Here is a 17,646-nt window from a genome sequence, read left to right as displayed (position 1 = left end):
AGCAATACATGTTCCAGTAGAAGGCTGCGGTGACCACACGGCACATGAGCGAGCCGAATATCCAGTTGTTGCCGTCAAAGTGGTAGGAGATCTTGAAGGGGAGCAGCACAGCAAAGAGCAGATCGGCACAGGCCAGATTCAACATGTAGATGGCCGCCGGCTTCTTGGGTTTGATCCTCAGAGTGAAGGCCACCACTGCACAGATGTTGATCGGCAAGCTGATGAGGCAGACCAGTGTGTAGAAGGAAGGGATGAGGATGGTGGACACAGAGCCTGTGAGAAACAACAGCGCTTCTTCTGAGATTTCCACCCTCTTGATGCTGGTTACATTCAGCACCACCGTCCCGTTGATGCTGGTTTCCTTATGCATCAACATACTGTTGTTACTGTTTTTTTTAGGCATCAACATCCTGTTAATAGTTATATTTTACACTTCACTTACCTGAACCATAGTTGTCTCTACAGTTTCAATTGCTCTGATTACAGAACATATGATCGGAACAGGAGTTTCAGTCTCTTCCGGTGGAACTAGAAAGAAAGTGAAATTCGGGATCTCCATAGTTTCAATCGCTATGAGTAGAAGACCAGGAATTTCAGTCTCTTCCAGTGTAACTGGAAAGAGAGAAAAAGAGTCAGGGGATCCAAGATGTAGACAAAGATTGTTTAATCAAGGTGTTGACAAATCTTTTTAATGTTGATAAGATATTGGTCTGCTGCCTCTCAGTGCCCAGAGAGGCAGGAAGAAGAAGGCGCAGCACAGGGCGTTGAAGTAGAACTTGTAGTACCAGATTATCTCGTAGAATATATATAATAATATATATGATAAATTTTCTAGAACTGAAACGATTAGTTATTTACTTCGTCAATTAATTATCAGCATCGGTAGCTAGTTTGATTGAGAATCAATTAATTTATAATATTTTTTAAAAATGCCAATAATTTACTGTACTGTAATCTAATTATCAAACTAAGACATTTTACATCATGTCAATTGGGGAAATTTTTATTTTTGATTGGCATTTTTTAAAAACATTTAATAACAAGTTATAGTTCAAACTGTTTTTTTAAAAAATGTAAACATTTAATAACAAGTTATAGTTCAAACTGTCAATCCAGAATATAATCTCTTATTTGTTTTTTACTTTTTCAGCCTCTCAAATATGGAGTTGCAGCTTTCTCGGTTTTCGTTGTAAACTCATAGGTATAGGTTTGGGAAATTTTGTGATATCTGGAATGATATTGCAACTTGTTTATGTTTAATTAATAAAATAATTAATTGAAATTGATATCTGTAAATCAACTAATTAATTGTGATTAATATGTCCTTTATTTTCTGAATTAAAAGTTGTTGGTCCATGATGGTTTACGAAAGGTTTCTCCACCTATGCTCAAAAATACTGTCAGGCATGCGTAGTCTGCGCCACACCCAATGTCGGCAGGCCAGTGGCTGTAACCAGCCAGGCAGCACAGCCACCGTCTGTACGACCTTTTGAACATCTGATGATGGACTTCATAGAGCTATCACCATCAGAAGGTAAATCTCACTGCTTAGTGATGGTCGACATGTGGTCAAAATCGGTTGAAGCCTTTCCTGCCTCAAAACAAACTGCAAGTGTGGTCACCGAGCCAGTGGTGGAGCTGTGGAACGAGAGAACGCACACCTGTACCTTGTTTGTAATTAAGCTTGCCCTACTTATACCCTGTGTTTCCACTCACCCTCGTGTTTGCTTGTCTGGTTTTTGACTCTGCCAGGATTTTGGATTTTGTGCTTTTCCCTTTGGTTGCTTTCTCTGACTGCCTTCCCGTGTATGACCTTTGGATTGTTGGATTGAAGTAAAGTTTAATTTTGAACTTTATTTTTGTCTCCCGTGCTTCCTTCTGCATCTGTCTGAGAAACTCATTATTTCAAATCTCATGATAAATTTCCACTACATAGCCTATTCCCTTTAATTTGTCTGTAGTTGATAAGTATTCATTAACCAACTCACCTTTTCAGTTTTAATGAAATAACACAGTAAAACATGTCAAACCTTATATACCGGTTTTATTTTTTCATTATAAGTGAATTGTTCTTACCGTTGTTCGTACCGTTGTTCGTTCCGTTTTTCGTACCGTTGTTCGTTCCGTTGTTCGTACCGTTGTTCGTTCCGTTGTTCGTACCATTATTCATACCGTTGTTCGTACCATTATTCATACCGTTGTTCGTACCGTTCCCAGCTGAGGCAGCACATGCACACACCAGAAACAGCACTGTTGGAAACACTGGAGACATCGTGCTGGTGAAAAATGAAGCAATAACCGCAATATTAAAAAACGATTCTATTAAATATGGTTAATCTGCGTTTCAGTTCTCTGCGTGTCTCGTCTCTCTCGCACTCTTTCTGCTGCTGATCGTGACCAGTGAGTTGGTTTCCTCCCAAAGTCTGAAGAAAAAAAAACAACCCCAACAGCCAATCAACAACAGCATCTGCACACACAGAGACACTCCTGTCCACTGATGTCACATTTCCTGTCACACTGACACCACACACACACTACACTGACTGCACAAAAACTGGACCTAAACTTTTGTTAAAGGTTGAAGGAGACAGCGTTGATTCTTGGCTGCAGACAAAAGAACATAAATCCTCATTCCACTGCTGTCAGACTCCATAGCACCAATATAAACCTAATACTGCACAGTTTGTCCACATTACAGCTACTCATCATTACCTTTGCATAAACACACACACATTTATACACAGTTATACTATGGTGCTAATATAGTGAATTTATACCCATTTATAATATATATGTGTGTTTTTTATTTTTATATTCATTTTGTGTAGTCACGTGCATTTTTATCTTTAAAGGTCTATAAATGCATATATATGGATATGTCTATTTCAATATCCCCTTATACTAATGCACAAATACAGTGTACACCCTACAAACAATATTTTCTGTCTGTTGTGAAAGGTTTTATTTTATTCTATTGCCTTTTTTATTCTCTTGTGAATTTCCCTGGTGTGGAATCAATCAAGTTTTCTGTTTTATCAACTAGAAAAGTATTAAACAACTGAGAGAAAATTACAGTCTTTTAGGCAATCAACAGTCTACAGGCAACAACAGAAATCGAATCCTCTCAGAGGAGAAGGGTAGCGGTCCAGCTCACTCTTTCAACTCAAATCACCTTCATGGAGGAGAGTTGCAGCTTCCAGCTCACCTCAACAAGGAAACCTCCTCGCAATCCAAGCTCTACCAATCTTCAAGCAGCGACGCGATGTCCTGCCGGAGAACTTCAAACAGCAACTGAGCTGGACAGCGCAACAGAACGACAAAGGCAGGAGCCACAAAACCAGCAAGACGACCTCACAGAACTTCGAACAGCACAGCAACCTTTTTCCCCTTTCCACGGATGGGTAACACAACTGGGCTTAATAATTATACTAGGCTAAGCAAAGACTGTTTATTCGTTTCCTTGTGATATTTATAACTTTGATTTGTGTTGTTGTGATATTTTGGTTACAAGTTATTTGAAAGTTAATGTTAGTTTGTTATGCTCTTCACAGTCTTTCATTGCATTTCACTCTACACACTTTCTCTAACTTGGCACCAACACAGACACACGCATATCGCAGAACCTATATCTCTGACCCCCGCTACATGTCGTAAAACATTCCAAAGGGGGAAGGGTGTTATCTTTGAAGTGGCCAGCCACCATTTTGGAAGTTCACAGACACACACATGCATACACTCACATACCTATCTTTGTTTAGTAAGTACACCGTTAGTAATTTGTGTTTTTTATACTTTATTATATTCATAATAAATGTTTTTCTTTCACAAATGTTTTTTCATTAATGTTGCATAAGTGAATTTTGCCAACCTCTACACTGTCAAGAACTCTATATCCTTCAACTTAGCTCACTATCTATATGGTAATTTTGGTTATAGTTATTAATTTAATTGTTAATCAGAGTTACAAATTCGTAGTTAGTACTTTTATGAGACTTAATCAATAAATTGGCTATCTTTTCCCTTCCTTTGAAGGGTGGTGCCCCGAGGTAACTTTAATCAATTAAAGTTATTATTTAATATTAATGTTTTTAATATTAATATTCAATATTTTATTTTGATAGCCAAATTTATTGAATGCCGAAAGGCACACCTTTTTATGGTATCACGTTTAATGCATTATTGCACAACACTATTGACCATCAAATTATATTACAGAGACTAGAACAGTTAATCAGCATTAAAGGAAACGCCCTAAACTGGTTTAAATCATATTTTTCAGATCGATTCCAATTCGTGCAAATTAGTGATGAGTCATCTGTGCGCACCAAAGTTAACCACGGTGTGCTCGGCCCAATTTTATTCTTATTATACATGCTTCCACTAGGAAACATTATCAGGACACACTCGGTAAATTTCCAATGCTATGTGGATGACACCCAGTTATACTTGTCAATAAAACCTGAACAATGTAATCAATTAACTAAACTCCAAGCATGTCTCAAGGACATAAAAACCTGGATGACCCGCAATTTTCTATTATTAAACTCAGATAAAACAAAGGTTCTAATACTTGGCCCTAAACACCTTAGAGATACATTATCTAACGATATAGCTGTGCTAGACGACATTGCCCTTGCTTCCAATGAAACAGTCAGGAACTTGGGAGTGATCTTCGATCCCGATCTGTCCTTTAATTCTCACTTAAAACAAATTTCTAGGACCGCCTTCTTTCACTTGTCTTTTTCTCAAAAAGATGTAGAAAAACTAGTCCACGCCTTTGTTACATCCAAACTTGATTATTGTAGTTCCTTATTATCAGGCTCCAGCAGTAAGTTGTTAAAGACTCTGCAGCTTGGCCAAAATGCTGCAGCACGTGTCCTTACAAGAACCAAGAAAAGAGACCACATTTCTCCTGTATTAGCTTCGCTACACTGGCTTCCGGTTAAATCTAGAATAGAATTTAAAATTCTCCTCCTCACCTTCAAGGCCCTTAATAATATGGCACCATTACCATATCAACCCACTAGAGCAGTCATTCCCAAAGTGTGGGCCGTGGCCCCCTGGTGGGCCGTGAAGCCACTGCAGCTTGGCCGTGAGAGGTCATCAGAAAATAAATTGATAAAAAAGTTTCAGATTTGTAAGTAAGCGTTGATTACCACAAAAAATGTATGATTGATTTAAAAAAAAGTAATCATCACAGGTAATGAAACAAAGACATGAGATATAAATTCGGGGGGGGGGGGCCTTAAACGCCTTAAGTATATTTGGGTACGCCTCAAATGTGTTTTTCTTTTCCCTGATATTTTTTTTGTGCTCTGTTATACAAACAGCAAGAATATATTTTTAACAATCCACTATTTGCACTTCAGGTTTTTTTACATTGGTTGCTTTGCAAATTGTTACGCTTAAATGTGGATGTTATTGGATTTGCACTGCATATGCCTACGTTCATATACAATTATTTTAGCTATAAAATGAATAATATGTATGGTAATAGTTGATTCTAGTCCTGTGTGTGGATCATATAGTTGTGATTAAAGGTGTGGGTGGGCTGCACAAATTTTTCAGTTTTCAAATCTGGCCGCGGCATTCTTAAGTTTGGGAATGGCTGCACTAGAGCACTGCGCTCCCAGAATTCAGGCTTACTTGTTGTCCCTAAAGTCTCTAAAAGCAGAGTAGGAGCCAGAGCTTTCAGCTATTAAGCTCCTCTCCTGTGGAATCATCTCCCACTTTCAGTTCGGGAAGCAGACACCATCTGTACGTTTAAGAGTAGGCTTAAAACCTTCCTTTCCGATAAAGCTTATAGTTAGAGCCGGTCCAGGCTTGTCTTAGACATGCTCTTAGTTATGCTGCTGTAGCTCTAGAATGTCGGGGGACACATGACACACGGAGCTTCTCTTCCCAGCTTCTCCTTCCTCTTGTCCATCCTGATCACATCAAAGAAATTAATATCTCATCAATACATATTACTGACTTGACTTCTTCCCCGGAGTCCCTTTGCCTTATCGTCCGCAGATCCAGGGCTGCGTCTGCGGCCACATCGTGGATTATGATCTGTGGATCGCGTATCAGAGATCGTGATCGTAATTGTGGATCCTGTATCGCAGATTCTGTATCGTGCTGGCTGATCGTGCTAATAATGGCGGATCCTGTATCGTGTTGGCATCTGATAGTGGTTGTTGACCACGATTGAGGTGACAGCTGATGGTGGATCCTGATGGCGGCAGTGGACAATGACTGTGGACTATAGTGGCATCCGATCTTGATGGTGGATCATGATCGTGGTGGCTGCTGACCATGGACTATGATTACAACAAGACTGCTTGATATATAATATTTCTCCTCAGATACTCGACCATTACTGACAATAATCCATCAATTCATTGACCTTCCATTATGCTACAAAGTTTTTATTCTAATCAATGCTGCAAATACCCTTATCTTTCTGATGTTCTCCATTACACTTGGCATTTATTGCACTTCTGTCCGCCCTGGGAGAGGGATCCCTCACATGTGTCTCTCTCTGAGGTTTCAACGTTCTTTTTACCCTGTTAAAAGGTTTTTTTTTGTAGTTTTTCCTTACTCCTGTTGGAAAGATCACAGTGCAAAAAACAGTAATTGAGGGTGTAGTTGCTCCTTAATGCACAGCTATGAGACTCCTATCAGTCTCCTCATCCAATTCTAAAATGTCAAACTATACCTGTGGAACAGTCTAAAATACAAAACATAATTTTGCTGTGAGAATGTTAACTGACATATAATTAACTTTAAAGTTGAGCAGATATAGAGAAACCTTAGCATCCGTGTTTACTTGTGCAGTGTCATTTCTAAACATGTTTGTTTGGTCTGTGGTGATGCTGGTTGCAGCTTTCTTTCTGAAACTGTAAAAGTGACCTGCAGTAATGAATAAACAGCGGCTGCAGGACTCAATCCACAAAAACCCTGAAGCTGTTTGGTCAAAGTTCTGTCAAGTTCAACTCAGTTTGCAGAATCCCAGACTGGATATTCTGTTGTCATTGCTGCTGTCCTGAACATGCCTGTTGTTGTGGATGTACTGTTGTTGTGATCAACAACATCACTTATGTTGATGAGTCCCAGAGCGCCGGTCACCTGTTTATTCAAAGTTTATTCATATTGAATGTACCACAAGGCAAATTGGGTCTATACACATGCCAAGTGTGAAGCCGATATATGTGAGATATGCGTTTCACAGAGAGACATACGGACAGCTGGACAGAAAGACAGACATTTCTGGAATTAGTAGATAGATTCATGTTTCTGTACCACGGTGATTTTTGGTTTCCCTCACCTCCAAAGGGAAATATTTGGCTCTTTGATGGTTAAATGTTCCACTATGTTCACCAGCTCATTACTAAGTTTCCTGTTTGGTGCTGCAGGAAGTGCACTGTGGGTTTAAAGAGCATTTTTTCTTGTCTCATACAGTGAAACAATAAACCAAAACAGGGTGGACCCAAAACAACATAATTGTGGGATGTAGTGGAAATGTATCATGAGATTTGAAATAATGAGTTTCTCAGACCGGTGTTCTCTTTGACTTTTAATTATTAGCTCTGCAGAGGGTTACACAGCCAGCAACATGGCTCACAGTGCAACCACGAATAGGAAAAAAGGAAGGTTTTTATACGATGTGATAAACAGGAAACAAGACAGAAAGCAGACAGGAAATGTCTGCTGTCTGGCATCACTGCTACAGAAAGAGGAATCAAACCTAGCACACAGTTGCACAGATAAAGGTCAACAGGAGGTGAAATGACCAAGTAAGGGCATGAACTTTGAGGTTGCATCCGCTAAGTGCACAGAAAATAGTCAAAACAGTAGTAAGACATTCATCACAGTAGTAAGACATTGATCAGTGCAATTTTCCATCAGACAATGATCACAAGAACATAGTCAAGAAACACCATAACAAACATCAAATCATAGAAGAATATTGAAGAGTCTTCAACCCATGCACTTTATGTACGTAAAGGATCAACATCCACCATGGAGAGGTTCTAGAACATACGATGCCTGGCGATGAGGACACAACAGGTAACCGCTGCTGTTTTTGTGCAAAGAAAAAAGTACTTTCCTGTTAATGAGCAAGCATATAAAAAAAAAACATGGAAGGTGTAGGAGGAAATCAGGTTACACAACATCATCATTATCACACAAGTCTGTGGACGGAAGTGGAGAGGACAGAGGACCCACACTAATGTGGGGAGGTGTTGCAAAGAGAATCTCATGAGGTGAAAGATTAGACCTGGTTCGTTTTCTCATCCTCATGTACATCAGCACCAGAGGCAGGACCTTTGTCCATGTGAGACCTGTGTCTTCACAACACTTTGCAAGCTTAGTTTTGAGTGTGCCATTCTCTCGTTCCACAGCTCCACCACTGGCTCGGTGACCACACTTGCAGTTTGTTTTGAGGCAGGAAAGGCTTCAACCGATTTTGACCACATGTCGACCATCACTAAGCAGTGAGATTTACCTTCTGATGGTGATAGCTCTATGAAGTCCATCATCAGATGTTCAAAAGGTCGTACAGGCGGTGGGTGTGCTGCCTGGCTAGTTACAGCCATTGGCCTGCCGACATTGTGTGTGGCGCAGACTACGCATGCCTGACAGTATTTTTGAGCATAGGTGGAGAAACCTTTCGTAAACCAATGTTTCGTGATCATAGATAACATCCCCATTTTAGATTTATGATCTTTACCCAGAGCTAACTTGGCATAATGAGGGAAGAAATGTTTAGGCAAACATGGTTTGTTGTCAGGACCATACCATACAGCAGTTCGGAACATAGCCCCAGAGGTCTTCCATAAGGAGATCTCAGCTGGAGTGACAGTGGACTGTACTGCAGAGAGAGAGGAGGACATATCAGAAGTGATAAATACTGTCTGTGTATGAAAAAGAGGAAGTGAGTGTGACAGCCTGTTGTTTGAAAGAGGAAGTGGTAGGCGAGCCGCAGCTTTATCAGCAGCATCAGCCACATCCGTAGCACGTGTATTTGCACAACATTTGCATACAGCAACAGTCTTTGGGAACAAAATGGCAGACAGAATATCTGTGATGAGACTGTGATGTGCTATCTTTTCACCAGAAGATGTGAGGACGTTTCTGTGTTGCTAAAGGGTGCCAAAATCATGAGTTACACCGAATTCATATCTGGAGTCAGTGTAGACTGAGTGTTTTACCAGTAGCCAACTTGCATGCTTCCGTGAGTGCAATGGGCTCTGCTGTTTGGGCTGAGAGGTGGTGAGGAAGAGAACTCGAGAGGAGAACGTTGTTATCTGAACAAACAGAGAAACCAACACAGTTAGTACCAGAGACAGGGTCACGTGAGGTGGACCCATCTACATACAGAATCAAGTTAGAGTTAGAAAGAGGTTCGTCAGAAAGGTCAGGTCGTGGAGAACACTGGACTTGAAGTTCAGCAACATAGCTGTGTTCTTCCCCTTAGTCCGAAAGAAGCATTGGCTAAGTCTACAACCAGAACCACGCTGCGTCAAGTGAAATTTGGGAAAGCAGCGTGTATGGGTTGGGAATAGGCGATCGAGCAATTACAGCTTCATTCACAGCCTTCAAATCCTGCACAAATCGCCAATCAGTAGGTTGACCTTTGTCTCTGGAAACAGTGGAGTGCGGACAGGCGAATCAGGGCAGGGACAATTACACCAGCCTGCAAAAAGGATTCAAAAACAGGGCGTATCCCCTCCACCGCTTCCTGTCTGAGTGGATATTGTTGTTTACATGGTCAATAATCAGACTTTGGAATGATATTGACTGGATCACAGTTTCTGATGAGGCCCACATTGTATTTGTCTTTTGCCCACAGTGTTTCAGGTAGATCTGAAAGTAAAGGAGAAACTTTTAGATCAAATGCACTCAGACTGGGTGAATACATTACGTCAGGCGTAGTTGTGGGTAGCCAATCAACGGCGACCTGGCATGATCTGACAAATGGGCCTCAGTCGTGCCACTGGTCATCATGGGACTTGGAAAGCAAGATTTGAGGGCTGGAATTCGAGATGCGAAACAGTGCCTTCTGCTGGTCGGTGAGTGAGACGGCAGCTGCACTTCTGGAACCAGACCAAAAGTATTGGACACATTCAGAGAATCATCGGGAAAAGGCAAAAACAGAGATTCATAAACGTGATCTGGTGTGTCTATCACATGTAAGGTGCAGTGCAATGAATCAGTGTGCATAAAATCAGAAAAAGGGGTGACAAGAGAGACTGACATGGAGAGCAGATCAGTTGAGGTATTTATAGGAATATGCCACTGATATACAAACAGCTGCTCATGTGTGGTTTGTGACACGAGGAAAGGAGGTGAAGAATCATGCATAACCGTCACTCCATCAGGGGAGGATACCAAATACAGGGAGACAACAGAAAATCATGTTCAAATCTTATGGGATGTTGTCAAATTTAACCCTGCACGGGAGAGGTTCTGTGAAATTTTCCTTTACTGTTGCTGTTGAGCCTTGAGAGAAAATAAAGTGACCACTCATTTCAGGAGATGTGGGTAAATCTGACATCCTAACCACAGAATAATCTGCACCAGAGTCGACCATGAAATTGAGTTTGTGACCGTTAACACACAGTTCGAGTTGAGGCATTTTCTTAAAAGCATCATTTATTTAACATTATGTGTGTGTGTGTGTGTGTGTGTTTAGTACAGCAAGCTGTTCTTCATTGCATGAGCGTGTTTGTGTGTTTCACTTCTCTTTTTTCTGCTACTCTGTGGGTAGGCAAGTCGTCTTCTCTCCACCTGCTCCCCGCTCACTTCCTGTATTTCGGTCAGCAGTGAAAGTTCTTTCCCCCCCCCCATCCTCTTGCCGCTGGGGGCAGTCACTTCCCCAGTGTCCTTTCTGTCTGCAGATGAAACACTCGTCTCAGCTCAGTGGGAGGCGTCGAGGGAAGCCTCGTCCGCGACCGTGCCCCTCTCTTCCTGGTACACTGAAGTTGGCTCTGCTGTCGCCACCATCATGCCTACGGGGCCCCACCAGTGCTGGCACAGCCTGCATCATGGTTAGCTGTGCTTTCTGGAACTGTTGATCTTTTATCTTCTGCTGAGCTTTGTCTTTGACTTCTTTTTTCTGACGTTCAGCATGTTCATCATGGCGCCTGACTTCTGTCAAGCGAGCATCGTCAAGCCCGATGGAGGTGCGGCTTACGTCTGTCCATAGTGGAGGAAGCAGACCATTCAGGAAGGCCTGTTTCAGATGTGTTTCATAAGCACCCGGTTGGTCACCCAGTTGCGGAGGGACAGGGATGCCGCTGTGCTGGTCAAACAGGACAGTCAGACGAGTCAGATAGTCAGCGACTGACTCTTCGTTGGTCGGTAGAGTGGTCTTGTCACTGCATCATATTGAGGAGGGTTTTGTCATGGGGAGGAGGAAAGCAGGGGTCGAGGTGAGGACCGCCATACCCTGTAAATGGAGGATACAGAGATCTATGTGATTTCTTTTCACCTTTCTCAGTTCCATTAATCTCTTTTTTTTTTTTTTTTTACTTAGCATCTGTTTAAACGTTTGTTTTCTGTCACTACATTCTGTTTCTTTTTTCCACATTTCAAGACAATTCTATATTATCTTCTGTCTTTCCACATTGTGACATTTGTATTGTTTTTTTCTCTTAGGAGTTTAATTTTGTCAACACTGAATGACCCATTATGAGGAAAAGCAAAGTCTTTGGACCATATTGGAAGAAATGTCACACTTTCCCGTCCCCACTTCGCAATCTTCGCATCCACAATGGGACCCTCTGGGTAAGGGAAGACTCTTGTTCCGTCACTACCCATCTTTATTAATTAAGTGTACGAAATCGTAATCATTCACAATTTCCCTTGCACACTCAATTCAAGACTTGGACGTCTCCACGAATCCTTGTTTCTTTCTCCGTCAAAACTAGGTAAAATGTCATCACTGTTTTATGATTGTTTCGAGGATAGGTCAGATAAACATCATTAACAACAATAATCGAGAGACAATGACAAATACACCCGTTCCAAATAAAACCATAAACGTGTTAATTCCTATGTCTGTTTGATTTTCTAATTGAGGAATCATCTAAACAGTCATGAAAAATCTGAATTTCAACATCTCACCAGATATAAGATGACCAAAGAGAGGTCTTTGGATCCCTGTGAAGACGGTCCGGAACCCTAGTCACTTCGGTCCTCTCGTCATTTAAATGTCAGAGGTAGAGGCAGAAGATTTTTCTCTCCCGGGTGGCCAACCACCGAAGACTTCTAGGGTCCAGACGATCTTTCAAGGGATCCTGTTCGTGATGCCAAGTTTGTTGTGGAAATTTATCATGAGATTTGAAATAATGACTTTCTCAGACCGGAGTTTTCTTTGAGATTTAATTATTAGCTCTGCAGAGGGTGACACAGCCAGCAACATGGCTCAGACTGCAAACACGAATAGGAAAAAAGGAGGGTTTTATACAATGTGATAAACAGGAAACAAGACAGAAAGCAGACAGAAAACGTCTACTGTCTGGCATCACTGCTACAGAAAGAGGAATCAAACCCAGCACACAGTTGCACAGATAAAGGTCAACAGGAGGTGAAATTACCAAGTAAGGGCATGAACTTTGAGGTTGCATCCGCTAAGTGCACAGAAAATAGTCAAAACAGTAGTAAGACATTCATCACAGTAGTAAGACATTGATCAGTGCAATTTTCCATTACACTCCCCACTTTTGATCATACAATACTCACAAGAAAATAGTCAAGAAACACCATAACAAACATCAAATCATAGAAGAATATTGAAGAGTCTTCAACCCATGCACTTTACGTACGTAGAGGATCACCATCCACCATGGAGAGGTTCTAGAACATACGATGCCTGGCGATGAGGACACAATAGGTAACTGCTGCTGGTTTTGTGCAAAGAAAAAAGTACTTTCCTGTTATTGAGCAAGCATATAAAAAAAAAACATGGAAGGTGTAGGAGGAAATCAGGTTACACAACATCATCATTATCACACAAGTCTGTGGACGGAAGTGGAGAGGACAGAGGACCCACACTAATGTGGGGAGGTGTTGCAAAGAGAATCTCATGAGGTGAAAGATTAGACCTGGTTCGTTTTCTCATCCTCATGTACACCAGAGGCAGGACCTTTGTCCATGTGAGACCTGTGTCTTCACAACACTTTGCAAGCTTAGTTTTGAGTGTGCCATTCTCTCGTTCCACAGCTCCACCACTGGCTCGGTGACCACACTTGCAGTTTGTTTTGAGGCAGGAAAGGCTTCAACCGATTTTGACCACATGTCGAACATCACTAAGCAGTGAGATTTACCTTCTGATGGTGATAGCTCTATGAAGTCCATCATCAGATGTTCAAAAGGTCATACAGGCGGTGGGTGTGCTGCCTGGCTAGTTACAGCCATTGGCCTGCCGACATTGTGTGTGGCGCAGACTACGCATGCCTGACAGTATTTTTGAGCATAGGTGGAGAAACCTTTCGTAAACCAATGTTTCGTGATCATAGATAACATCCCCATTTTAGATTTATGATCTTTACCCAGAGCTAACTTGGCATAATGAGGGAAGAAATTTTTAGGCAAACATGGTTTGTTGTCAGGACCATACCATACAGCAGTTCGGAACATAGCCCCAGAGGTCTTCCATAAGGAGATCTCAGCTGGAGTGACAGTGGACTGTACTGCAGAGAGAGAGGAGGACATATCAGAAGTGATAAATACTGTCTGTGTATGAAAAAGAGGAAGTGACATGTCAGATGTGAAGAGAACTCGAGAGGAGAACGTTGTTATCTGAACAAACAGAGAAACCAACACAGTTAGTACCAGAGACAGGGTCACGTGAGGTGGACCCATCTACATACAGAATCAAGTTAGAGTTAGAAAGAGGTTCGTCAGAAAGGTCAGGTCGTGGAGAACACTGGACTTGAAGTTCAGCAACATAGCTGTGTTCTTCCCCTTAGTCTGAAAGAAGCATTGGCTAAGTCTACAACCAGAACCATGCTGCGTCAAGCGAAATTTGGGAAAGCAGCGTGTATGGGTTGGGAATAGGCGATCGAGCAATTACAGCTTCATTCACAGCCTTCAAATCCTGCACAAATCGCCAATCAGTAGGTTGTCCTTTGTCTCTGGAAACAGTGGAGTGCGGACAGGCGAATCAGGGCAGGGACAATTACACCAGCCTGCAAAAAGGATTCAAAAACAGGGCGTATCCCCTCCACCGCTTCCTGTCTGAGTGGATATTGTTGTTTACATGGTCAATAATCAGACTTTGGAATGATATTGACTGGATCACAGTTTCTGATGAGGCCCACATCGTATTTGTCTTTTGCCCACAGTGTTTCAGGTAGATCTGAAAGTAAAGGAGAAACTTTTAGATCAAATGCACTCAGACTGGGTGGATAAATTACGTCAGGCGTAGTTGTGGGTAGCCAATCAAGGTGTTGACAGATGTTTTTAATTCTTATGATAAATATTTTAGAACTGAAACGATTAGTTATTTACTTCGTCAATTGATTATCAGCATCGGCAACTAGTTTGATTTAGAATCAATTAATTGATTTTTTTTTTTTTAAATGCAAATAATTTACTGTACTGTAATCTGAATATCAAACAAAGACATTTTACATCATACAAATTTGGGAAATTCAAATTTTTGATGGCCATTTTTTAAAAACCTTTAATAACAAGTTATAGTTCAACCTGTCAATCCAGAATATAATCTGTTATTAGTTTTTTACCTTTCCAGCTATATTCACATAGAATGTTGATACAAATACAAATTTTAACTGTGTTTCCATTCATCGTATTTGAGTTGGCACACGCACACATCAGAACCATCAGCAATTGAACCATTGAAAGACCTAAAACATTGTGCTGGCGGAACTGAAGCAATGAAGACGGATACAAAGATGTTAATCTTAACTATGTTTGAATCTTGTTTCTCTTGCAGGCTCTTTTTACAGCTTATCGTGACCAGTCAAGTTTGTTTCTGCCCAAAGTCCGCTGGCTCCGAAAAACAAAACCCCATCATCAACAAACGTCATCCGCAAGCACAGAAACATTCCTGTCCACTGATATCCCATTCCATAAACAGCAGCCAGTTCCAGTTTAACATAATGGGACAGCTTCATTAAAAAAGTATTTTTTCTATGCTATTTGGCTGAAGATGATAAAATACAAATCCTCAAAGAGCAAGTAGTAAATGACTGAAAGCGAATGTAAATTATTCATTTCTGGGGGGTGTCTAATTCAATGAGCTCCCCACTTGATGTCATTTGGGGCTCCAAATCGGAACGGCTCACCAATTCAATGTTTTCAGACCCAAGCAGCCTCTAAACAAAGTACCTGCTTGTGATATTTTGGCCTTTCTGCATTGGTAGCCACCACACAGACGACCATACATGTTTAAAGGCACAGAAATGTGTCTTTTATTATGTCTCCTGCATTTGGTCATATGAAGTAATGCAACCAAGAGAGCCACAGTAGGATTGGGAATCACACCAGGGAGTGATCTACAGTGTACAGCTATGTCCTTTTGATGGATATTTATAGTGTAACTTGTTCTGGATCGGAGAAGATTGAAGTGGAATTTATTAATCTTTGGGAACTTTCACCAACACATAATTTAAGGGACATTGAGAACAGAATGTTTCATATAAACATACCATTACTTTTTTTATTTGAAGAAATATCCCTAGAGATGCCTATGTGTTTCCTCGGTTTGCAACAGCCAAATAACCACATCAGAAGGAAAATGAGATGGGATGAATAAAGCCAGTAAAATGACCTATCTTAGTACATGTTGGTCTCTTTGTTTACCTTGTAAGGTAAATCTAATGGCTCCTTCCAGGAAATCAGATTATGTTTACTTTCTTTTTATTAAAACAGAAAAATCTACAAACTGAAGCCATGGGGGATTTAACCTTCATGTGTCTGATTCTGGGAGCTCTGCAGTTATATATAAATGAAAATGAGGATGGAAGTTAGTACAAACAAAAAATGTGGAGAAAAATGTATTTATAAAGAAGGAGAAATGTGCTGGTTGCTTTCTCTTTGCAAGAGCTGGAAGATGATGAGGCCAGGATGGGGTGGGAGTCGTCTGACTCATTTGAGCTTTATATCCACAGGGAGTCGATATCTGAGCTCACTGACAGACAGACTAAACCTACTTCCTCACAAATATATCTGTACCCATGATATGTTTCTTATTTGTAAAAGAAGTGCATTTGAGATATGCAATCATTTCATGGTTATGGCCTCCTTTTTTAAATTTGTTAATATATATATATACATATTATTATTTTAATTGTAATCTTAATTTATTATTTGTCCCCAGAAATGATGTTTACTCTTGGTTGTGTCTACAATAAAGTTTGCACAGTGTTACTAGGTTTGTACTGGATTCTGACAGGATGATCTGCTACTGTTTTTTTTCCTGAAAGATAAATTTAGCTTTCCACGTCTCTGCGTTCAACCTCTGGCTTCCTCATACACTCAAATCAACGTAAATAATAAAAGCAACACTTGCCAGTAAACTATAACAGAACTGAACCTTGGCACAGGTCACTTAGTCCATCAGTCTTCTACAGAAAAAGAGTCCTCTCATACAGATGGACAGACTGCACCTGACTGGATGCTCTTCAACAAGCTCTCTGAGATGAACACAGCAACTCGAGAGAGCAGGAGAGAAATTTGGCAGTTGACTGTGGGAAATGTGCCCAGTCGCTTTCTGGAAGATAAGAAAATGATCGAAGAAAAAATCCTAAGAAGATCTTGGTGAATGAAGCCCAATGACTTTTATGAAGTGTAAAGACACCTTATGTCTCGGGTACAGTCTGGGTCCTCCTACAGGTGGGAATTGTAAATCAACTCTGTCGTAAATACAGGTCTCCGTTTGAGCATCAGACACACACACACACATATACACGCACACGCACACAAACACACACACACACACACACACTCACAATCATGCACCTTCCTTCCTTCCTTGTTCCATGCTGCTTGAAAAAGGCCATCACACTTTATTGATTCATTTTTGTTTTGAGTTTGATCTTTAATATCATCAAAACTTCTACATTGTTTGATTATTGAAATATGTAATTAAAGTTTGTACATGAATAATAAAGTAAATAATAAAAAACCTCCATCCGCCACAGTTATCTGGACTTGATGACGGACAAAGACGAAGCCCTGAATATTGATGATATATCAGATAATAATTGATAATATCTCATTTAAGTGTAAGTTATCAGGGGACATTATTTTAGTAGCCACTGGTGTAAGTTTAGTGTTTAAAGCGTAAGTGGTTATTTAAAGCAGTTTGTTGTTGATTATCATCATATACCTTTTACACGCCTGTAAACTGTGAACACGATTTACATAGTAAAACAAATTAATTAAAAATAAATGTGTCAACTTTTCCTCAGTAGTTCCTTCACAGCCTCACAAGACTCTCACCTCCGCACAACACCAATGCATGTGTGTCTGTGTGTGTGTCGTGTCATAATTCAGTATTTCCAATTATTTTATCTGCTTTAGAAAACTAACTTTAAAATGGTGTCAAATTACAGCTTAACTAGAATACATTCAGTACAGCACATTTATCACCAGTAGGTGGCAGCATGGATCTAACTACACCAATGT

At 40.6% G+C, this 17,646-nt stretch overlaps 1 protein-coding gene and 1 long non-coding RNA gene across 4 annotated transcripts in view; one reads left to right on the top strand and one right to left on the bottom strand.

Annotated features, from left to right (window-relative positions):
* The window catches only part of LOC117772160 (proteinase-activated receptor 1-like), a 14,643-nt gene extending 12,222 nt beyond the window's left edge, over positions 1-2,421 (bottom strand). The window contains exons 1-2 of one of the 3 annotated variants that reach the window (XM_034603112.1): positions 2,216-2,421; positions 2,077-2,101 (exon numbers count right to left, since the gene is read on the bottom strand). In XM_034603112.1, the coding sequence (XP_034459003.1) occupies positions 2,077-2,101; positions 2,216-2,272 (82 nt within the window). In that variant the 5' untranslated portion in view covers positions 2,273-2,421. Of the gene's footprint in view, positions 1-2,076; positions 2,102-2,184 lie in introns of all 3 variants that reach the window. The other 2 variants (XM_034603110.1, XM_034603113.1) reach the window with 2 other exon arrangements.
* Positions 1-17,646, top strand: part of LOC117772169 — a 21,803-nt gene extending 4,157 nt beyond the window's left edge. The window contains exon 2 of the long non-coding RNA XR_004615724.1: positions 17,130-17,646. This is a non-coding gene — a long non-coding RNA (uncharacterized LOC117772169). The remainder of the gene's footprint in view (positions 1-17,129) is intronic.

The sequence above is a fragment of the Hippoglossus hippoglossus genome, chromosome 12, assembly GCF_009819705.1.
Source record: "Hippoglossus hippoglossus isolate fHipHip1 chromosome 12, fHipHip1.pri, whole genome shotgun sequence".
In the NCBI taxonomy this organism is placed as follows: domain Eukaryota; kingdom Metazoa; phylum Chordata; class Actinopteri; order Pleuronectiformes; family Pleuronectidae; genus Hippoglossus; species Hippoglossus hippoglossus.
Note: the sequence above shows the minus strand (reverse complement) of the source record. Positions and strands in the feature narration are given on the sequence as shown.